Here is a 24,259-nt window from a genome sequence, read left to right as displayed (position 1 = left end):
ACACAAGCTTTTATGGACTATGTCTGTACAGAAATTTGCTCAGGGGACATTAAACTATAACTTGAAGCCCAAGGCGACCAAATTTGAATGACTTTAGTATGATTGTTACACGCATTTCTGAAAAATACTCGAAAAATGCACTTTTTTCATTCAAGCTCCGCGCGCGAGTTGTAAACCATTTTTGGGAATTTTTTGTTGTATGAAAACATTGTTCCTGACATCTTAATCTATCATTCTAGGGGTGAGCACCGAAGATTTGACAACTTTTCATTTTTATGGGACGGCCTAGTGGAGACGCATGGTAAAGAACAAATCAATTCTGAATTAAAAAAACACGATATAATTGCCTCATTATGTGGTGTAACATAACTTTCTTCGAAAAAATCTCCCAAGGGTCTTCTCGATTTATAATATTTTCCTAGCATCATACCGTCAATACCATTCCGTTTGTATTTAAACCTTATTTTCAATTTGCAAAAAAATCTATCAATCAATGTAACGGTTATGCATAAATAGGCAAAAATTTCAATTTGAGAACTTATATGTTCTTTTTCTCGATTCAGTGTGTTATTTCTAATCAGCCTATTTGTTAGAGCAATTACCAAAGTTTTACCTAAAATTTAACATTATCTGTATAAGATCAATTCCAAATCGTTATTCTTCTTTTTTGATCACCATCTCGCAGTCAAACTAAGCCAAGGATCGCCAAATAAGTTGTATTCGTATTTATAGCTCAACATCTGATATTAAAACGCTTAGTTGCACTCTAAATCTGATAAGTTCGCAAACATAGCAACCATTTGGAATTTGGATTAGCACTTTGGCCCAAGGGGAAAACCACTCTCATCAAAGAGCCCTGGGCACCATCGGGCACGCTCTCGGGCATCTTCAGGCACTTTCAGGCACATGCTCGGGCACCTTTCATTTTGACTTTGACGGTTGAAAAATTCTATCCCAAACATTTGAAGTTGTCAGAAGAACTGTTTCTTGTTGCAAGTGCATTTTGTTTAATTAAAATTATTTGTGAGCTAAACAATTGTATATTGTCATGAAATCCTTTTGTTGACACTGATAAAGGAAGGAAAGGAAGGAGTAATTTTAAATTATGACTTCATGAATAACAAACTCGTTTATTTGTAGATGTTGAAAAATCATTCTTTAGGATATATCGATTGAAGCTAAATTTCAAGAGAACAAATAATACGGCATGCAAGAGCTTCATTTTTATATTTAATAATATTTTGTTATGTATTTCAATAGTTCAGGAATAAAAGCAGTGGCATATGCTTCTGGTGAACATTCTTAGGAAAACCGAAGAACAGAACGTGGTTTATGGTTTTTTGAACTTCGATGTATGTTCATTCAATAGACTTGAATGTGATTGTTGTTGATTGCACCGATCGTTTGTTTCAGATTAGTGATAATTGTAGTATTCATAATCGGACTTTACAAAAATGTGACGTGTAAAATCGTTGTTTCTAGAAGCACCTCAATATTATGCCTAATAAAAACTGTATTTTTCATATTTCGTAAAATTTTATTGAATTTGTGTCGATGATGTTAATTTTGTTAAAACACACAATAAACATGGTTTGCTATTCGGCCACATGCAACAGCTCTTGAACCAGCTAGGGACATCGCCGAGATTTTTAAAAACAGGGGGAGCTGGGTGGGACCACTTCCTTCAGAGGTTTAGTTTCCTCAGTGTTCGGTGATGACCCGGGACCCCCCTACTACAACCCTGGATCTCTCTTATCTCGTGGAGACGATTGCCGCAGCTCTTCGTGCTCACAGAAAAAAATCAATTCTCGAAACCGTGAAGTCAGTTCACGATTATGAGAACCACGAAGGAATATATTCACGTTTATGGTGCAAATGCACCATACTCATGAATAAATTCCTTCGTGGATCTCACATTCGTGAACTTAATTCACGATTACGGGAATTGATTTTTTTCTGTGCTGAACTCGAGCTGGTGGCTGTGGGGAAAGCGAGAGGTCATAGGTCATCACCGAGGATCGCAAGGATCGTACTGCTGCAACGTCAACTCGAAGGCCCCACATTCATCATCCCTTCACTCTGTTCAGATTGGTTTACAACATTTTCCAATGGGTTCATTCCTAAAAGATAAAAGTATATGACCAAACTACATTCTATAGTTGATACAATGCATCTTACCATCAATCAAATGAGAAGACTCTGCAACAATAGATTGCATCCAGCAGAATAAGAAATCTAAATTTATTCTTTGCAAAACCGAAAACTGAACGCTGACAGGATTGTTAAAACATTATAAACAAATATTGTAACACGGTTGCTATGTACCGTCCTGTTTTTTTTTTCTTGGCTTCAGGGCACTCGGGCACCTTCGGGCACGTTTGGGCAACTTTAGGACACAGCCTACTCGAGGGCAATGAGCAGAGTGGTTTTCCCCTTGCTTTGGCCTCAAAATTTGCTCAAGGAAGTGTCGCTCGATTTTACAGGACCATGCGTCTCCATGAAAAGTATTTGAGAATTTCATGGGAAGGTACAATTTTGCCATATCTTTGAAATGATTCCGAACTGTTTAGATAAATGTTTTCAAAAAACCACAAACACCCCCTTTCAAAAGGTAGTTCATGTGCAGTTGCCCACATTTCGGTGCACCACTACTGCTGGAAATAGTTTTGTCATGTCGGCGGTGGTGGCTGCAATAGTGGCTCTGGTTCGGGACCGGACACTGTTGGGGTTGGACAGAAACGACACGTCCGTTTTAGCGCGTAGTCGGTTGGGGGTTGGAGATCGATTATGGAATGTTTTTGTGTGCTCCCCACTCGCAGCATCGGGGCTTCGGGGCTTTAGATTGATATTGATTGTGATAAATTATGGCGGACGGACGGGTAAATGATTTTAAGCTGCAAATAATAGCCCTCTGGCCGGGCCATCTTCCGGAGGGCCGTTGGCAAACTATCAAGAATCATTTTAGGTTGGGTGTGTGCGATGCAGCGTTGGTGGGAGGTTCAGCGCGGTGGGAAGGGTTGTTTAGTGTATTTTTTAAACGTATTTTTTTTGCTTTTAGGACTCTTGGACCGCGCTACAACAGTTGGTATGTATGTTTTTCTTTATCTTTTTTTTGTTGCTTCTTCCTAGTGCCTGGCCTTGCAATGAATGAGGGTAGGCCCGTGGCCAAAACTTTTATCGGCCACACCCGGGTTTGCAAACGTGTGCATCGTTTGGCATCGTCGGATAGATAGATGGCCTGCCTGCAGCAACAGTGCTGAACCATAGACCGTTATTCAAGATCGTTTCGCCAGGCTTTTTTTTGTTGGACTCAACTCACGGCGTACCTGGAGCAAAATATTATAAACCTGAATCGGAATCTGTATAAATCAAAATTTTCTATCGGCGAGAACGACGTTCGCTTTTTTTAAATAAGAATTTTAACTGACCGTGCTTTATAGGTGGATTGATCTAAAAAAGTGTTCACAGATTTATAGATCTAAAAAAAAAAGAAAAAAAAAAAGTGGAGTAGGGTAGAGTAGTCATCAATGAGACACGGGGAACAATGATAAAATTGCTCTCACAAGTCGTAGTTTCAACCAATCAGGCTCATATTTGGGGGAAAGGTGTGTCTACTGGATACACGTCTGCCATATAAGTGGCTTTGATTATGGGCGCTCCCTTGAAAAGTTATTCATAAATGTTTGATTCTGGGGTGTAAAAGTAAATCATGGACAAAAAATACTTTTTCGCTCGTAGGCTGCCATTTACACCAAAACTAATATTTCTTCAAATGTCTTTCGACGTTCCATAGGGATTAAGTTGGGCTACAATGTCCTTTCATTAGATTTGGCCAAAATTTAGAATACACCCAGAATCAAGGACTGTCTCATTGTTCCCCACTCATTTCAGCCCATGGGTAACAATGAGACACTTTAATTTTTCTTCAATAAACTTTTCAAAATCGATGGAAATCTTTCAAAACATGAATTAAAAGTGATTTTTGGCATATTTATAGAGTTTAAACTTCATTTAACCAAAAATACAAAGTTATTTGGTATTAATATATGGATTTTACAAAATTTAAATACTTTTTAGTGTAACTTTTTTTATTAAAAGTTTCATGTTGGCAAAATTGCTCTAAAATGTTCAAGGCAAGTCATCTGCAATGGAACAATACAAAAACATGATGTTTTGCTAGAAAAATGTTGATTTTCGTAGAGTGTCTCATTGTTCCTGCCAAGTGCGTCTACAATGAGACAGTTGAATAACTCTGGCTGTAGATGTCGGATCGATCTCGTATTTTGGTCAATGATAGAGCACATTAAAATAAAGATAATGCAACTAAAAGCTCATTAAGACATGCTGATGAAAAAATTAGAAAAATCGTTGAAAGTTGAAAACCAAAAGTGTCTCATTGATGACTACCCTACCCTATCTTTTAACAATCAAAACGGATTTACAAAGTTCGAAAAGGGTTTTAAAAATAAGAGATTTCTCTACAAATTTATTTAATCAATATATTTTCGATTCGCCTATAAGGCCAGGCTAGTTAAAATCCGTACCAAAAATCAAAAACCTTAAAAAAATTTAAAACGCAATTTTCAGTGGTAGAATATTTTGATAATTACAGATTCTGATTCAGGCTGGTAAAATAGAACTCAAAAATATACTTTAATACGAGCCCGAACATGTTAAATATGATAATCAATGCAGAAAAATGTTTTTAGTTTTTTTCCTGATTATTTTGAATCTTTCTGGTTTTGGCGAGCAGTCTTGTCGAAAAAGAAAAACCGTTTTTTTTTACTTCACCGACGTTTCGGCCTTTATTTTGAGGCCTTTTTCAGGGGTTTACATCTCTCATAATTTTTAACTATCGTTAACAATAGGATCCTTAATCTCTACGAACAATAATATCACCGATTCAAGTTTGGTTTCAGGACCACATTGAAATGATATCAACGTTTAACCACAGACTGCGGTTTTACGACCCAATGTTTTAAATTAATATAGGGGAGAGTGGGGAGACTTGATCCCCGGGGACACTAGATCCCAAGCCTGTATCTCGTCAGCATGTGTGTAAAAAAATTAGCTTTGTTCTAGAAAATTGTGCTAAATTGACTAAAACTCATTGTAGAAAACAAAGAAAAAAAATGAAAATGTTTGGATTGAGTTAAACACATTTTTCTAAAAAGTGCTGCAAAAAAGCACCAAGAGATCTTTTTTCTTTGTTTTCATATGTATACTGCCGTTCTACGCATAATTGTCCCATGTCAGTTTTTGACGATTTTGACTTTATGCCATTTTTAAGTTTAGTCTAATGTGTACTTTAAGAAAAACTCATAAATCTGGTACTTTGTTCGGAAACTCATCAAAAACAACACCAAGTCTGTTTGTCCCATCGTTGAACTTCTACGCATAATTGTCCCACCAAGTATTTTCTTACACGGAATCATTAGTTTTACTTAGCATTATGCCTTGTTTACCTGTTGTATAGCAAGAGGATCACAAATAAGGGTGATAAACTGATAACTGGGGCGATTAGGGACACATAGGGCGAAAAGGAACCCACGGGACAATTATGCGTAGAAACACAGAAATCGGTCGAAAAATTTCAATCGCGTTTCTCTCAGTTGCACATTTTTGAACATGGGACAATTATGCGTAGAACGGCAGTACACGGAGAAAAAAGAGTTCCCAAAATCGTGAACAAGCGTTCATGAAAATGAGAACCTCGAACAAAGTGTTCAAATCCCATGGTACGATTTTGAAAAACGTACCATGAAATTTGAACACTTTGTTCGTGGTTCCCATTTTCATGAACGCTTGTTCACGATTTTAGGAACTCTTTTTTCTCCGTGTATAGCAAGCACTTAAAATTTATTCAAAATTTATGTTTTATAGATGAATTGTTTGATAAACTTATCAACTACAAAACCCTCACGCATTTGACGTTAAATTTACCGTCATACTATTTTTACCATCAATTGTTTAAAAAAATGCGTTCAGGGAGACTTGATCTCTGCATTTTTAAAGTCAAAACAGCCTCAAGCTTAATTAATTGGTTTGGTTTTTCGTACACGGTTACCTTTAGTATAGTTGAACATAACTAACTGCAGTTTTAATAATGTTTCTAATGATTTGTAAACAAAAATTTTTCAGCTATGCCATGCTCAATTTTGGTCTAAAAAAGAATATTTTTGCGATTCCGTCGTGAAACTACTTACTGTTCCTGTCATTCTTGAACGACGAAATAGCCTGTTCCAAAAATAACAGAATCGAATAGCAACACTTTTCAAAATAAATGCTGAAAAGTTCTACTTTTCAGCACTCAAATGGGTGCTGAAAAGTTGAACTTTTCAGCACTTGTTTCGAAAAGTAACACTTTTCAACATTTTTTTGATTTAAACGATTTATTGACAAAATACATGAAAATTTGACTTAAAATTTCACTCAGTGTGTGTTTTTTGGAATTGCAAAAAATGTTGTATGGAACTCGTTGCAAAACTTGATTTTTTCAGCACTCTTCGTATTTATCCAACTCGGTGAACCTCGTTAGATAAATGTACGACTCGTGCTGAAAAAACCTCTTTTTGCAACTTGTTGCATAAACTACTATTTTAAAACGCTTGGCATAATTTGATGTGTGCATCTGATTAAATACTCTTATCAGCCAAACATAGTTGATTGTTTAAGCTTTCAATTCATGCAAAAAGATCATAGTTTTGTGAAAATTTGACAGAGTTATGTGCGATACAAAAAGGGGATCAAGTCTACCCACTAACATTTTTGCAAAATGTTATGAAGTTTGATTAAAGCTGCCTTACAAGTCAATCGTTTGAAAATTGCTACAATCTCAAAAATGTCATCCACTTGTTTTCAATCCTTTTAAGCTCTTTTAATCGACTATTTAATGAATGATTTTTTAGAGGTAAATTTTCGTAGCATTTTTTTAAGGTGACCCCGACACAACCTTTCAAACGGTTTCATTGAAAAGAATCTGAGAAAATGCGAAATTGCAATCACCCAAATTTTGGGAGGTTGTATTGGATCCCTGAAAGAACTAAAATAAATAACGTCATGGCTCGGCACTTAGCAGCATATCATTTTTGTTATAGCTGGCAAAAAATCATGTACACAGAAAAAAATCAATTCTCGAAACCGTGAAGTCAGTTCACGATTATGAGAACCACGAAGAAATATATTCACGTTTATGGTGCAAATGCACCATACTCATGAATAAATTCCTTCGTGGATCTCACATTCGTGAACTTTATTCACGATTACGGGAATTGATTTTTTTTCTGTGTAATAAGTTGGAAATGTAGAAATATCATAAGGATGTAGTATAAACAGTCAGTTTCAAGAAAATGCATGCAAAATATGTCTTTTCTAACAATTTTTCATCAGAATTTTAAAGTTCCGGACACTCGATTTTACTTATGAATCGCAAAAATTTGGACTGAAATGTTAGTGAATGGCATTCTTTGGGTCTCAAATAAGCTGTTAACATCAAAACAATCGATAGTTTGTATAAAAATTTGCTAGAATTTAAGGTAATGGAAACCATAAATTTTTGCTTTGCCTTCCCGGTGCTTCGAACGCCTATGAAATATTTCAAGTGAAATGTTTCGCATTTTTGGTAAACTTATAATTTTATTGTATTTAATTGTTTTGGCATTAACTACAGCGTTCAAACAAACTTTAACTGAAAGTTGACGATGGAATTCATCAAATAACACTGTTTTGATATTCATAATGCGAACTTATATCCAAATAATTTACAAAACAAGATGAAGTGTCTGGGTTTCGATGCTTCCGGGAATTCGAATCGTGACGTTATGTTGCTGAGCAGTTCTCTAGGATTTCGGTCATTCGATTTTTTTTGTATTTTTTAATCCGACTGAAACTTTTTTGGTGCCTTCGGTATGCCTAAAGAAGCCATTTTGAAAATTCAAAAATCTGTATCTTTTGAAGGAATTTTTTGATCGATTTGGTGTCTTCGGCAAAGTTGTAGGTATGGATACGGACTACAGTGAAAAAAAATGATACACTGTAAAAAAATGGTGATTTTTTTATTTAACTTTTTATCACTAAAACTTGATTTGCAAAAAAACCCTATTTTTATTTTTTTTTTATTTTTTGATATGTTTTAGAGGACATAAAATGCCAACTTTTCAGAAATTTGCAGGTTGTGCAAAAAATCTTTGACCGAGTTATGAATTTTTTAATCAATACTGATTTTTTCAAAAAATCGAAATATTGGTCGCAAAAAAATTTCAACTTCATTTTTCGATGTAAAATCAAATTTGCAATCAAAAAGTACTTTAGTGAAATTTTGATAAAGTGCACCGTTTTCAAGTTATAGCCATTTTCTGGTAACTTTTTTGAAAATTGTCGCAGTTTTTCATTTTTTTTAAATAGTGCACATGTTTGTACACTTTTGGAAAAAAATATTTTTGAAAAGCTGAGAAAATTCTCTATATTTTGCTTTTTCGGACTTTGTTGATAGGACCTTTAGTTGCTGAGATATTGCAATGCAAAGGTTTAAAAACAGGAAAATTGATGTTTTCTAAGTCTCACCCAAACAACCCCCCATTTTTTATTGTCGATATCTCAGCAAGTAATGGTCCGATTTACAATTTTAAAACATGAAACATTTGTGAAATTTTCCGATCTTTTCGAAAACAATATTTTCAAAATTTTCAAATCAAGACTAACATTTCAAAAGGGCCAAACATTCAATATTACGCCCTTTAAAAATGTTAGTCTTGATTTGAAAATTTTGAAAATATTGTTTTCGAAAAGATCGGAAAATTTCACAAATGTTTCATATATTAACATTGAAAATCGGACCATTACTTGCTGAGATATCGACAATAAAAAATGGTGGGTTGTTTGGGTGAGACTTAGAAAACATCAATTTTCCTGTTTTTAAACCTTTGCATTGCAATATCTCAGCAACTAAAGGTCCTATCAACAAAGTCCGAAAAAGCAAAATATAGAGATTTTTTTTACCTTTTCAAAAATATTTTACAACTTTACCTACAACTTTGCCGAAGACACCAAATCGATCAAAAAATTCCTTCAAAAGATACAGATTTTTGAATTTTCATATATCATTTTTGTATGGACAGCTGCCAAATTTGTATGGAAAATTTTATGGACAAACTAATGATGCAAAATGGCTTCTTTAGGCATACCGAAGGCACCAAAAAAGTTCCAGTCGGATTAAAAAATAGAAAAACTAAAATTGAAGAAAAAAGACCGATTTCGTAGAGAACTGCTCTGCTGATTTGATCTGCATTTTTTATTTTTTCCCCATTTAACTCGATTCCACCCCAATGGCCTGAAAGGGTTAAGACAAATCGAACTAGCACTATTATCAACCATTCGATTCGAAATTTATTCAAATTATGCTTTGATCAACATGTCCAAAATAGTTTTACTATCGAGACAATTAATTTAAAAAAGTCTAGTTAAATTCCATCTTTACCTCTTAAACTTTGCGTTTCTATCTGTCTCTATTTTAGTACAGCAACCCAGTTTACTCAATCCGAATTCTGAAACGGAATCTAATTAGAATCGTATACAAATTCCGTTTCAAACGCAACAGCCGTTCCGTGTTCGAACCGGTTGTTGCGTTTGAAACGGAATTTGTGTACGATTCTAATTAGATTCCGTTTCAGAATTCGGATTGATTTGACTGGGAGACTTGGTAACGTGGTTTATTTGTTTAGGAGTTTTGAACTAATTTCGAACATCTTGAATAACCGTCTATGGTCCCCAACACTATCCATCCATCTATTACTCTTCCCAGTGTGTCCCCAAAAGCGGTACGAAGCGGGGATTGTTTTTTGTGTTAAGTTCTAGCTTTGATGATGCTGTTTTTTTTCTCTTCTCCCTCACATTCCTTTCATGGTACGGTTAGAGATAGGATATTTAAAAATGTATCCAGCTTGTGGGTATGGTGAATCTGTGTGTGTTTGTATGTGTATAGAAGAGAGGGTTTATAGTACGGGGGTGGTTCGGTATATTCTCTGATTTGACTTGTCTACTTGGTAGTCTGGTAGGCAGCGGTGTTACGTGTGATCCCCTCCGGGCGCGCGCTTGCTTGTGTACTATGTGTAGGCTACGAACACAGCACCCTTCCTGCTTATCCGTCGAAAAAGCCAATATTTTTCCTTATCGGCGAAGCCGAACTGCACTGCGAGTCGGTCTTCTTGAGGATGGACGATATGTACTGTCCGTCGCCGTTGCCGTTGGTCCGGTGGATGGTCGTGACGGAGTCCTGCTTGGTGAGGCTTCCGCCGCGCCGCTGATCGGCGAACGAGATGACCGAGTGCTGCTTGACCAGCTGGTGGCGCCGGTTCGGGGTTGCGACGGCGGCGGCAATCGGTGACGCCGAACTCTCGTACACTACAACGAGCAAGAACAATAGGGGATGGTGATGATGCCGGAGGAGGAGGTTAGTGGCGCCTTCGGTCGTCAGGGCACAGCGGGACAGGGCGTACAGCGACTTCACACAGTGACAGAATGGTTTTGGTGACGGTGACGGTGCATTAGGAATGTCGTGCTTTGGCGTGCGGGAGTCGTGCTTGGACACCAACTACTTCTAGCGGCTACTAGTGCCGGAGGAATCCTTGATGAGGAGGGCTTACCTGACTTGGGCTCGTTGAACGAGAAAATCGAGTCTTGCTTGACGAGCTTGTGGCGCTTGTGCTCAATGCTGGACAGGACGCTGTCCTGGCTGGACAGTGAGGCCGAGAACTTTTTGCTGCCGCTGCCCGGCGTGTGCTCGATGTACGAGATCTGCGTGTCCTGCTTGCACAGGATGCCCTTCCGCGGCTCAATGTACGAGATCTGGCTGTCCTGGCGCGACATCGAGTCCGAGGCCGAGCTCTGCTTCGACAGCATGTCCCGCGAGCCGTTACTCTCTTGCTTCAGCAGCATCTGGCGCGAATTGTCGCTATCTTGCCGGTACAGAATTGCTAGTTTTTTTTTGGTTGATGGTATGAGGAGGTGGTTGATTTTTTTTTCGAATGAGGTGGGTGATGTTGGTATGATCGCGGCGCGAACCAGACAGCCAGACAGAGATACAGGAAAGAAAGAGAGAAGACGGACAGTTCAGTACGCGATTCGCTCCGCAATTACTCTAGAAATAAATCGCTAAACAAGATAGAATTAACAACTCTCTAGAAGCTCATCAACGCCGTGTGTCCAGTGTGTGTGAGAGTGTATTTGTGTGTGGTCGCGTGGGGCACAACACGTGGAGCCCACTATGGCTCTACCGTTAAATATATGCATAGACTTTCAATACACACTATACACAGAGTTACGGAAAACAGAGATGAACGTGGGGAGATCAGTTTCTAGAACCGTTTCCGCCTTAGCTGTTGCTGTTGTTGTTGTTGTTGATGGTGTTGAGCTAACAAAAGTTGCACCGTACCCGATCGTGACGCGATGCTGTCCTGCTTCAGCAGCAACGTCTGCCTCGATATGCTGCTGTCCTGCTTCAGCAGCATGTGCCGCGACAGGTTGCTGTCCTGCTTGGAGATGCCGGCGTGGTGCCTCCGGGCGCGATCCTCGTAGATGTACGACACCGCGTCCGCCGACTTCATCGACGGGCTGTACTGGGACCGCTGCTTGGTACTATTGTGGTAGTGCGACGACTTGCGGGTGCTGGTGGAGGACGATGCGATCGCGACGGTATCGTAGTACCTGAAAGCAAACCAAACAACCCAATCAAACCCCTTTCCACCTAAATACTCCAAAACAAACCTTAACCGTCCGCAGCACTTTCTCGATCGGATGATCGCGGCAAAGCCTTTGCGGTACTTTTTGTTGAAGAACGCGTACAGGATCGGGTTGATGCACGAGTTCGAAGCGCCCAGCCACTGCGCGATCGGGGTCGCGATCTGGATCATCTCCTCCTCGCTGCTCTCGAGCGCTCCGCCCAGCTTGATCCGGGCGAAGATCACGTACAGTGGCAGCCACGACAGCACAAACAGAATAACAACGACGACGAGCATCTTAACAACTTTGATTTTGGACTTTTGCTGCATCCGGTCCATCTGGGCGTCCTTCGAGTCGCCGGGAATCGATCGCCGCCAGACCTAGATGTCAAAAGATCCCAATCAGCTCACCACATGACTTACCTCCAAACAAAAAAAAAAAACGTCACCCACCTTGATCCAGATCAGGATGTAGCAAATGGTGATGAGGGTCATCGGGAGCAGGTAGCACGCGACCAGGTTCGCGAGCAGAAAGTACAGCTTGCCGTCGGTCCCCGGCGGCCACACCTCCAGACACAGTTGGATTTCCGGCGCCTGGGGCGAGATGGGCACCAGCTGGAAGAACAGCGCCCAGGGGATGGTCGAGCTGAGCGCGATGATCCAGATGCACACGATCATGAAGCGGGCTCGCCGCTTGGTGATCTGCAGTTTGAGCGGCCACCAGATGGCGAGGAAGCTGTAATGAAGAGTGAGATGAAGATATTAGAAGGGCTGTTTTGTTTTTGAAGTATTGATTGAGTAATAATTGACACGATCGGTGAAAAATGTAATCTTTTTATAGTAAATGGTGACCGGCCGGGACCCGTGGTGTAGGGGTAAGTGTGATTGCCTCTCAGCCAGTCGGCCTGGGTTCGATTCCAGAAGGTCCCGGTGGAATTTTTCGAGACGAGTTTTGTCTGATCACGCCTTCCGTCGGACAGGGAAGTAAATGTTGGCCCCGGTCTAACCTAGAAGGTTAGGTTGTTAGCTCAATCCAGGTGTAGGAGTCGTCTCCCTGGGTCCTGCCTCGGTGGAGTCGCTGGTAGGCAGTTGGACTAACAATCCGAAGGTCGTCAGGTCGAATCCCGGGGTGGATGGAAGCTAAGGTGTAAAAAGAGGTTTGCAATTGCCTCAACAATCAAGCCTTCGGACACCTAGTTTCGAGTAGGAATCTCGCAATCGAGACTGTAGAGCTTATAATTTGATTTGATTGTTTGACGTTCGAATTAGCCAGCTTTCGAATAAGCAGACATTCGAAGTAGCGCAATTCAAATTAACGAATCCGCTCTGTATCGTTATCGAGCCTCGATATTTACCCAGTCACGGATATTTCTAACAGAGCTTGTTCTGCTAGAATCCTGCTAGAATGATTCTAGCAGGCTTGTCAGAATGCTGTAAGAATTTTGCTAGAATATTCTGACAAAGCAAAATCTATCGAAAATGACGTCATTCGCTGAACCGATTTGTGGCGAATGCGATTGCCGCCATTTTGTCAATTTGTTCGGTAAAGTTCTTTCATTTTCTTTTGTCAAAGGAGAATGACGTTTTTTCTTTGCCACCAACTCGGTAAGTTAATTGTTTAAGAAATTGACCCAACATAAATAATAAATCTTTTCTTTATTTCAGCATTTATACAAACAAGGTGGATTTTCTTGCGAAACCCCGGAAATCGTCAAAATCGATGATGCCACAATGGCCCAGGAACAATCGCTTGGACGGATCGGAGCAGACAGTGGAGTACGGATGCGTTATCCTCAAAAATAGTGTGTTAGGTGAAATGTAGAATCGTGGAATAAATTAAATAAATCACTTTTTTTTAACTTTAACCTGGGGACAAATTTTTGGTCATCACATTCTAACAAAATTCTAGCAGGATTCTAACAGAAACACCTGCCAGCATTATTCTGGCAGAATTCTAGCAGGATTCTAGCAGACATTCTTTCCGTTTAATTCTAGCAAAATTCTTATAGAATTCTAGCAGCAGATCTGTCAGAATAGTTCTGGAAGCATTCTAGCAGGATTCTTACAGAACCGGATGATTTCGCCAGCTCCTGCTAGAACCGGTTATTGCATTTGAGCACGGGATTGAAACTCGTCTGAAAAACCTGTATCATTTTCTTAATCAACACGGTGGCGCCGCGTGGTGGTAGCTGCCCTGTTTATTACACTATGAAATTATCCATGGAAAATCCAAGGAACCAAAAGGTGACAACAGAAATGTCCGCCCAAAAGGGGTGCTGCAAAAAAACTTTTTATTTTTAAAAAAATTCCCAACAAATCAGCAACGAATTACAAGTTTGATAGTGGAACTACACTTAAAAGTTGGTTTTGTTATTTGTTTTTACAAAACCGCATATTTTTTAACAAAAGTGCCAAAAATATTCGTAACTACCTTTTGCCTCTTGGTGGCGCTTTGTGTTAGTATGTGTGTGTGGTCGATATTTGCGGACGTGCACGCAGAACACAGAACAGTGAGAACTAGCGAAAATGCCTCACTTTCTTCTGATACAAGTCGCCATATTGAAATTGCTTGAAGATTCATACCCGTGATTTGAGCTAGAATTCTCAAAGAATTCTTGAGAAAATCTAGCAGGATGATGGCAGCGTTCTAGTAAGAATATTTTCGCTCTGTAAGATTTCAGTAAGAAGGTGGACGCCCAGTCCTGTTTTTTTCGTGTTATTTTCCGTCTCTTTTGTGTCGCTGTTCGAGTGCATGGGATGATTGGTCATTATAAATAAATAATGGCATCAGTAGTGCGGTGCCTGTGTGGACGCGCAGTCCTGTTTTTTCGTGTTATTTTCCATCTCTTTTGTGTCGCTTTTTGTGTACATAGAGTTATCTAAGCCCGATCTCACGCACACTAACAGCCCATTTGTTTTGCTGGCGGGTACAAAATTTAACCTCAATCTTTTTCGTGTACGTACACGCAATACATGCGCACGTAGATAACTCTATGGGGTGATTGGATTTCTTCTGATTCGTGTTGTTTTCATCTCTTTTGTGTCGCTGTTTGTGAGCATGGGGTGATTGGTCTTCTTCTTCTTCTTTTTTCTTTATTTTTAGTTCGCGCGTTCGTTGGCCAATGAGTTTATTTTTGTTCTCTTTACATAGTTTTCGATAGAAACGATCCGAATTCTTTTTTTTCGAGACAAGCAAGTCGTATTGCTGGATTAAGTCCTTTCTATATCATCGATGATCGGAAGGCACGCCGACGAATATGTTTTAAGGCTTATGGTATAAAATCATTTTAATGAATAAAGCCCTTCTTACATCACCGTTGATCGGAAGGCACGCCGACGAAGAATTTCTGGAGGATCGCGGTCGAATTAATACTGTATTTAAAATTCTAGATAGCTATCTTTCGGATTCGATTGTGAGTAGCGGGACTTCGCGGTTACTATGCAACGTATTTTTGGAGTCTTTTTATATTTTAAATTTATAAGTCCTTCTTTATCATCGTTGATAGGAAGGCACGTCGCCGGTTAAGTTCGTTTAAGTTATTGTTTTAATTTCATTACAATCGGTTACGTGGTGTCCTGTTTTCTTTTCGTTTATATTCGTTGATCGTAATAATTTATTCCAACTGGCAGCTTTAGTATTAACTCATCTACTATTTTTGAAATTTGCTCGCGTTATCTAAATTGTACAAACAGTAAAAATATACTGATAAGTCCAGCCCATAGCACTACTGCTCGGTTGGCACGCGTTCGATTAAAAACTTTTAAATAATCAATTATTTATCTTTCCGCAGCCGGCTGCCTAAGATTTAACATTTTCAACCGATAAACAAAATGCTCATGGTCACATCACTGCCACTCGTGAATCCTGACCTCATACCCATCTACTAACCCCTCAAAACTCATGTGATACTTTGTCGGAGAAGCAGTCGATTGGGCGGTCTCTATCACTCAAGTATCGGACTAACATTCCCATCCACTTCCCCGTGACCCTACCACTGGTCGTGGCCGGCGCCGGTATTGATCAGCATGATAGGGGCCTTTGAGAAGTTGCGAAGCGAGGAAAGATAGCACCCACTTATCTTCCACGGCTCGTGGATGTAACTTCTGGAGGTCCTGGTCAATAACGGAGTAGCAACTGCGGGTGGGCACCTATGCTTATGCTTATGCTTATGCTTTCTCTGTAAGATTTCAGTAAGAATCCTGTGAGAACGCCGTGACTGGGTTGTATCGTCAATCTTGCCTAATTAGCAAATTTCATCCCTAAACACATTTTTTCGAATATTTTCCTGCCAGACTTGTATGAATGAACCAGTAATGCTGCTTTAAATGATTCAATTATATTTTCAATGTGACTTTCCCATCATTTCTTCTTCTTCCCCTTCGTCTTCGCGCACCTGGTATCGATCTTGACCTTCGTTTTCTTCTTCCTACGCCGTCCACAGCACGTGGTCGTCGGCGATTCGGACTCGTCCATTTCCGCGAACGGAGGAAGCGGAAAATCGCTTCCACAGCCCTTCCCGCACCCTCCGGAAAGAGCGCTGTTCGCCGACATTCGCTCAAACTGATGGCACCGGTGCAGAGGACACTTCCGGGATGGACCCGGTTCGCCATCCTTGTTCATCCGGCTGGATGCGGCCATTCGCAGCATCATGTCGGCGGAACTGTCCTTGGGATGTCGGTGGCGGCATCCGTCCACCGGTTCCTCACCGGCTATTTCTTCGGATATTATGATTGAGTCTGCTCCGGCCGTTCCGGAAGATCTACGCCGTTCCGGCGTGGTCAATTCCGAGTACATCGACGACGGGAAATTGTACGAGCTGATGGTACTGATTGAGGTTTTCGAGATGGCGTCCTCTTCCGGTTTGACGTGCAGTTGACTCGCTGCGCGAGAATCGCCCATCTGGGTGAAGCTGTCCACACCCGGGGGAACTTCCGGAATGCGCAGAAAGGACTGCGTGCTGATGCTTTTGTCCACGTGATCTTCGGTCGTTTTTGACGACCTGCTGGACCGTCTCGATGAACTACACACACATTGTTCCAGTGTGATTGACGATTTCTCTGGGGTATCGCTACCGTCCGGGTTGACCTGAAGTTTTCGTTTTAGATCCGTTACAACCTGGCCGAGTTTGGACTTGTCCGGGAAGGACGCGCTCTCGTAATACTTTGAGCAGATTCGGTTGATGTTGGAGTCGGAAAAGTTCCGTGAGGTCACAATCTCCTGCGTCAGCCGGTACAGAAAGCGGGACATTTCGCGGTCTTCAGAGATCCTGTAAGGTGTGGAGTTCATTGAAATGATTTCAAGCTCAAATTGGGCTTAACGAACCGGCTGAAGATCGTCTCCGGTGTAATGCTTGATGTAACTGAGTGATTTCGTGCATTTGGAATTTGTTTGTAACAGTTTGAGCAAACGGCCATTATTGTTTTTGTTGGGTTTTCAAAAATGCCAACTTTTGTCGAAGGTTTCGAACGAGATGTCACCGGCAAAGCAATGATATCTTAGATGTCGGGCTTTTATCAACGCTTTCTAAATGGGTTCTCCACTGCACTTGGCTGGGTGTCAATCAGTTGCCGGTCGTTGAAACGATAGAACGAAACCGCGCCTAATGCCGGCGCAGTGGAAGTGGTGGCGGACCTCATGGCCAAGTTCACGGACATCGGGACATTGGAACGGGTACATGCTAAAGTGGGAAGCCATTTCTAACACCACATGCTTCGAAACCCACGTGTCACACGGCTTAGAGGCTGGGAGGACTCTTGAAAATATTAGGGTGACACCGATGAGTACTCAAAATGTCTCAGAAAACATAAAACACTTCACGCCAAAAAGGAGAGAACTCGCTATCGCTCCCTTTTTTTGAATCTATCCATTAGATTACACTCACACCATCTTGTCTAATCTTGAGTGAGCAACGACAATGATTGCGTTGCTCACTAATGATCCGTTTTGAGAGTATTTTGCTCCAATCAACTAGCTTAATCAGCTAGATAAACTCTCACGAGTGACTGGTAATGACATTGTTTATGTCACTGTAAACAAGATTTACTCATGTATTGGAAACATGATCACCCTAACCAGGGGGAATGTGTCGTCGATGTCATACTATTATAGCGTCTACCCATCAGAGAGGTGATGAGAGCTCGACAGACGACGACGAAGATGATGAGTGGCGAGAAAAGTGCAAGTGCAATCGAAGGATGAGTCGTCGTCCGGTTCAAACATTGTTGCAAGCGCCAACAAAATATGTTGGCATTGTGTGGAGTCCTGTGACAGGGAGGGGGATTTTCTCACAATCCGTCCTGTCATTGACATTGACGGTATATCGGTCGGACTGGAGGAGCGGGATAAAAAGAAGAAGAGTGCGATGGTTCGATGGTGAAAAGAAATAATCCTCTTCAAATCGGTTATGTGTTTGTGTGGGTGTGGGAAAGTGTATCTGTGAATGTGCATCTGGGTGCATTTCCAAAGGTCTTCTAAACCGAATCGAAACCCTGTTGTATTGCATGTTTTTATTTATTTTTCCAGCTTATGGTGGGGAGATTTTGCGGAATTGTCGAGAATAGGTTTTTTTTTTTGTGAATTTAGTTTTTATAAGATTTTCAAATGAACACAGATGATTTTAAATTAGAATTGAATCAAAATTAAAACAAAAAAATACAACTTTTGAGTAGCACTTTTAAGAGGATTTGCCATGCCCTTTCTCCGCAAACACCACTCCACATATGTTTTGTGGGGGAATTGGCGGTGGTGCAGGTGCAGGAGGAATATGTTTGATTGCATGAAAACCGTTTATGAGGATTGATTTAGTTTTGCTCGTCCTGCGCTGGAGCTTTTCCCATTTCGAAGTGTTGGTTGTCACATCTTGGAGGGTCAATGCAATTCAATGGATAGGGGAAGGTGGGGCAAGACGACCATATGGGGCAAGAGGAACAATCGCTCCTACGGCCGTAATTTTTACAATTTTGATTATTTCCAGTATGAGGAATTGTTGCTAGCAATGCAATTAGCTGATTCTACTACCAAATAACCGCCAAAATGACGTAAACGCCACGAGGCATAAGATTTAATGAAGTTTTTTTCAAAACCTTTGTTTTCTTATAATATTTGGAAAGTACAAAATAAGGCTTAGGGTTCGTTTTAAGGCTCATTTTATCAAAATGCTATTTTTCCTAGATCAGTAGTGTCCCTACAAATGACATGCCACTATTACAAAGCATGATTTAACTTTTGGTTATTTTTGTTGAGAGCTTTTAAAAAATCTTGTTCAGGTGGGGCAAGTGTACCATATGGATTTTTAGTATGGAAAAATTACGAATTGCTGCAAGAACATATTTTATTGGGAAATAAATACATGAAAGTACTTAAAAACTGATAAACAATCGTTAAAAAAAATTGTTCATACAAAGTATAGTGATATTACTAAAATTTACTATTTATCATCGAAGTAGTATTTTTTTTTCGTAAAAACGATAAAACTTTTAGTAAAATATTATTATTTAATCTAAAAATGAAGAAACCATTCAAATACATTCTAATCTGATGTATCTAAGTGATAACAGTTCAATTGTTAGCAAATTAACATGTTTTTTCATGCATTGTTCCTCTTGCCCCAACGGGTTGTTCGTCTTGCCCCACTAGTTGAGTAGAACGTACGGAAAATTAAAATTTTAAAATCAATTTTTCACATTAAAAAACAGGATTTTTTAAAAACTTGTTTTAACAAAGTCTTAGTCAAGACCTAGAATAAGATGATTATAATAAAATCCGACAGATTTTTTAACTTTTTAATGGGTTATAACGAGCATTTCCTTAGCTTGTTACACTTGCCCCACTTTCCCCTAACAATATAGATGGGTTTTATTTCGAAACACATGGTTTGCGTTTCTAGTTGAAGTGTTATGCTATTATGTTGATTATTTTGTAAAAATGCAGTTAGCATGAGATAGAAATTTGGTGTCAAAGGGACTTTTATGTAAAATTGTTCGCCCGATTTGATGGCGTACTCAGAATTCCAAAAAAAAAAAACGTATTTTCATCGATAAAAAAACTAAAAAAGTTTTAAAAACTCTGCCATTTTCCGTTACTCAACTGTAAAATTTTTTGGAACTTTTCATTTTGAGGTAAATTTAGGAGAAAGAAGGAAGGGTAATTTTTAATTAAGAACACAATTTTTCATTTTAAAAATTTCGTGTTCTTTCTAATTTTGCAGAGCTAATTTTTTAGAGTGTAACAATGTTTTAAAAAGTTGTAGAGCAGACAATTTCAAAAATTTTGATATATAAACATAAGGAGTTTGCTTCTAACACTTCTAACCATGGAAGGGTTCGTACCGCCTCTCCGTCACGAGATATCAAAAAAATGGACCTTAAATTCGTGATAAGGGACAATAGTTACCGCTTCGGATAAAGTTTCACGCAAATCGAAGAGGAGTCGGGGAAACTGTTCCCGATTACGTGTGAGTTGGTAGAGATTTACCCAATTATTCATTACATTGTTGTTTGTCACCATCCATAAACCACGTGGGCACTTTTTTTTTAAATCTCAGTTTGTATTGCGTTCCTCCACGCTGTATAAAATATATGTATAAAATACCTCAAAAAGCACTACAGTCCAGACTCGATATCCGAAGTCCTGTCCTGTCCTGTGTGCTGTCTTATTTATGATTGTCGAGCTTAAGCCTGACCCCTAAACTACGCTAAAGTGGCGGTGACGAAATATTGAAAAAAAAAAATGCATTTTATTATTTAATTTTTTTTTACTGTGAACAGACACGGACCACTGCGACACTTGCGTATCTATTGTAGTATGATCTGTTCTCAGGTTTTCTGTTTTGCTGCTATACACAGCCTGCCGAACGATCGTCTTCCGTAGCGCTATTGTTTGAGCGAGACAGTATTTGACGAATTATTCGAGCAGTTGCCCCCTCTCATTCCCCAGACCAATCCCCCAAATGCCATGCCACACGAGCACGAGAGACCGATCGGAGGACGTGGAGATGAGCGAGATTGAGGGGAAATCTCGTTTATTTTTGACCCATCTAGAGATCGTTACCGATCATATAGCCCAATCTTCAGCTCGAATTTTGCCTGAGAGCATGTGACCGAGTCGAAAGTAGCATTTGAAGCTCTTCTCTGCGTATTGTTACAGAGTTCTTCAACGCTCAGACTCAGTCGCCAACAGATCGTCCGAGAGATTGGATGGGATGGGTTTTGGGGAGGCTTGGGACTTGACAAAGTCAATTCCCGCAGCAGCCGATATCCCCTCTCGACCGCCACCTACCCCTTTTGCCTCGCCAGATGGGTTTCAAGCCATCGACCTTCCGCTTACAAAGCGAAACCCGTACCACTACACCACGGGAGCTCGGCAATATTTAATAATCACCTCCGTGTACGCACGAGAACAAGTAGCAGTGAAGTGCTCAGTGCTCTATCGTTTTTTCGGATTTTTTCGCCGAAATTGATTGTGTTTACCCGCGAGTTTGCTGTTCCAGCATGCCAAAGGCCGGCCGTGGCCGTGGCAGTTCGAATGCGGCCTCGAAAAAACCCGTGAAGTTCGTCTACCGGCCGTGAGCGTGTGGGGAGCGTGAGCGCAGATGGAATCGACAAAAAGTTACTGCATCCCGGATATGTTCCAAGATCACCAGTGTAACTCCGGTGCCACGACCAGCGGCACATCAACATCCGCCAACATTCCCATCAGGAACGAGTTCCAGATGCTGAGCGACGACGAAGAAAACAACAACAACACCGACGGTAGCAGCACTACCGACGACGACGACGACGATGGTCGTGTACGGAAGAAAGTGTCGACGTCAAAAAAGAACAATTCTCCTAAGGAACGTAGACCACCTCCAATTTTTGTTTTGGACACATTGGCAGACGATATTGACGAGTTGCTGGAAGACCTCGGATATTGTCTGAAAATTGGTAAGTCGTCGGTGCAAGTTTACACATTCGACAAAAAGAACTTCGACCTGGTTGTGGAGAAATTGAAGAGTAAAAACTTTATGTTCTACACATTCGACCCCGTGCAGAAGACAGCTGTTAAGGTCGTCTTGCAGGGGTACCAAGACCGCCCGATCTCCGACCTCCTCAAGAAGGACCTCTCGGGTGCTGGAATAACGCCACGTGACATAAAAGTCCTCTCGCGGAAGACAACAGTCACAGGTACTCACACCCTATACCTGTTGTACTTCGACCGCGGCACCGTCAAGATTCAAGACCAGCGGTGAACTAAGGTGTTGGACGGGTTTTGGGTAAACTAGCGGTTCTACTCAAAGAACCCGTCGGACGCAGCACAATGCCACCGTTGCCCGAAATTCGGCCACGGCTCGCGGAACTGCAACCTCCCGCCCCGCTGTGTGAAGTGCGGTGAATCACACCTCTCAGAGGCGTGTGCACTGCCGTGCAAGGCGGACCTGGGGGACAAGGCAGAGCAAACCAAGGCGCGCATCAGGTGCGCCAACTGTGGAGGTAACCATACCAACAACTACCGTGGATGCAGCGCACGGAAAAACTACCTCGAGGAGCAGGAAAGAGGAAGAAGAAAGCAGCAGCGTCCCACCCTCCTCAGCGAAGTACGAGCGTAACCGTGCCGGCAGCTGGTCATCGTACGGTTCCAGCGGACAACTCAGCGTTCCCTCCTGGATGGGGCGATCGTTCGGCAGCGTGGTTGCTGCCGGTAGCGGCAATGCGGCACAGCAAGAAGTTACCGGGGAAGATCTCTTTACCCTGCCAGAGTTCTTTGGCGGAGCAATTCCTGGCCCTTGGGGAGCTGATGATCAAGCACATCTATAAAGGATAAAAAACTGTGATCTAGTTTTAAGCTTTCTCTCTCTCTATCCCCTTTCCTTTGTAATGTTAGTAAGTTTTTTTTCCTAATTTTTCTAACTCTTGGTGACACCTTTATTTACAAGCAATAATTGTTCCAAAATGGATTATGATGTAACACACAGCTGAAAGAAACTCCAAAACTCTGTAATGTACCTCAAAAGAACTCATTGTATCTTGATTATTCACCAATGAAACCGAATTGAAAATTATTTAATAAGCAATCAACTATTTAAATTTGAATAGAATGGGGCCGCAGAACTCGAATTTGATGTTTGAAAAAACGAAAAAAAAAAACTTTTGTTCGTTATTCGATTATCCGAAGTCCCATACAAACCTTCAGATAATCGAGTCTGGACTGTAGTTCAGATTGCAACAACTACTGTTTTACTGTTATCAGGATTCAACCAGAACTTTTGTACCCAGATTTTTGTTACAGACATTTTAATATCTTCAAAACTAGAAGAACTATCGATATCATTTTTTATTCATCCCCTAAGCTATTATTTACCCAAACATTTAGAACAAAATTTATCAATTTTCATAGTCACATTATTTCAGGATTGGTTTCGTAAGTTCAACAACGTTGGTATAAGAAGACAACAGCTTCCTTGGTTGCTGTGCACCTTTAAACTGATTTTGCCCAACATCACAGACAATTTTTGATTACGGTATTCGTGAACGACCCCCGGACAAATCTAGAGCAAATTTAGATCGAAGAGGGCCCAAAGGCGCCCCCCCCCCCCTGGAAAGGCCAGGGCCCAAAATCAACATGTGGTGATCGTGCTATTGATCACGACGAAATGTTAAGGCCTATAAAGTATAATCTCGAGTGTGTTTGTGTGTAAAGCTACCTCACATCAAATGTGTAAACCCCTGTTGAATCTTACAGGCTAGTTGGGATCAACATAGTTCAAAGTGATGCCGAAGGATACCAGAAACGCCGAGACAGAACCATAATCGTTAATTTGGTAGAATTGTGTTATTACGGCTGTAGAATCCAAGATCTATTTTCGAAGGCATTTTAACAAACTCAGAATATTTAACAATAAAATGAAATATTTTACCTGATAATTGCTGCAAAACAAATCTGCTGTTACTAAGTTTGTAACTTAACACAGCTAAGACTAATGCAGACCTAAAAGGGTTAAATAGAAGCCGGTATGTCTTTTGTTTGAATTTTATCCTACTTTTTATATTCTAGTTGTACGTAAGACTTTAATATAATTATTCGCATTTTTTTCAAGTCCCCACAATCCGAGTACCACCCACGTTACATTTTCCAAATGTCACCTGGAAAACCCACAAACGTAATCATATTTTGTGCTTTTCATCCTGGCATGGATCACGTTCGTTTTCTAGCCCAAGAACCACTCTCTCAAACTCTCATCCACGTGCGTGGTTGCAAGCAGCGAATCTCATACAAGTTGTGATGTGTGTATGTGTATGTGTGTGTGTGTGCCATCAATTAAGCACCCATGGACTGCATGTTTTCAAATCCACCCACGCCACGCCGCAGCCATGAGAAGGTCAAGTCTCGTTTTTCCCAGGATTGCCAACCTCTTAAAATGGCATCCATCTTCATTATGCTCACTTCTGCTGTGTTCTTCGCATTATAACGAGAGAGCAAGAGTGAGTGAAAAGCAATTCCGGTGCAGAACATATTGGGGAGCGTTCTTTTATTACGTAACGCGAAAATCGGACTTTTAGACCCCTCC

General features: G+C 40.6%; 2 protein-coding genes across 2 annotated transcripts in view; both read right to left on the bottom strand.

Annotated features, from left to right (window-relative positions):
• Positions 1–9,606: 9,606 nt before the first annotated feature.
• The window catches only part of LOC6051290 (neuropeptide SIFamide receptor), a 358,514-nt gene continuing 343,861 nt past the window's right edge, over positions 9,607–24,259 (bottom strand). The window contains exons 4-8 of the mRNA XM_038265058.1: positions 12,168–12,450; positions 11,761–12,095; positions 11,429–11,700; positions 10,641–10,970; positions 9,607–10,398 (exon numbers count right to left, since the gene is read on the bottom strand). Coding sequence (XP_038120986.1) covers positions 10,136–10,398; positions 10,641–10,970; positions 11,429–11,700; positions 11,761–12,095; positions 12,168–12,450 — 1,483 coding nt within the window. The 3' untranslated portion in view covers positions 9,607–10,135. The remainder of the gene's footprint in view (positions 10,399–10,640; positions 10,971–11,428; positions 11,701–11,760; positions 12,096–12,167; positions 12,451–24,259) is intronic.
• LOC6051285 lies at positions 16,074–17,190 on the bottom strand. Its single transcript, XM_001867713.2, has 2 exons — positions 17,038–17,190; positions 16,074–16,981 (listed from the first exon to the last, which is right to left on the bottom strand). Exons 1-2 carry the CDS (start codon positions 17,127–17,129, stop codon positions 16,075–16,077), a joined length of 999 nt encoding a protein of 332 aa, XP_001867748.2. The 5' UTR covers positions 17,130–17,190; the 3' UTR covers position 16,074.

Source organism: Culex quinquefasciatus, chromosome 3 (assembly GCF_015732765.1).
Source record: "Culex quinquefasciatus strain JHB chromosome 3, VPISU_Cqui_1.0_pri_paternal, whole genome shotgun sequence".
NCBI classification, from domain to species: Eukaryota; Metazoa; Arthropoda; class Insecta; order Diptera; family Culicidae; genus Culex; species Culex quinquefasciatus.
Note: the sequence above shows the minus strand (reverse complement) of the source record. Positions and strands in the feature narration are given on the sequence as shown.

Excerpts from the sequence above, each read along its gene's own strand:
- LOC6051285 (XM_001867713.2), bottom strand. The coding sequence starts at position 17,129 with ATGGCCGTTTGCTCAAACTGTTACAAACAAATTCCAAATGCACGAAAT. Across the intron at positions 16,982-17,037 it reads CCGGAGACGATCTTCAGCCG|GATCTCTGAAGACCGCGAAA; the intron begins GTTCGTTAAGCC and ends CACACCTTACAG.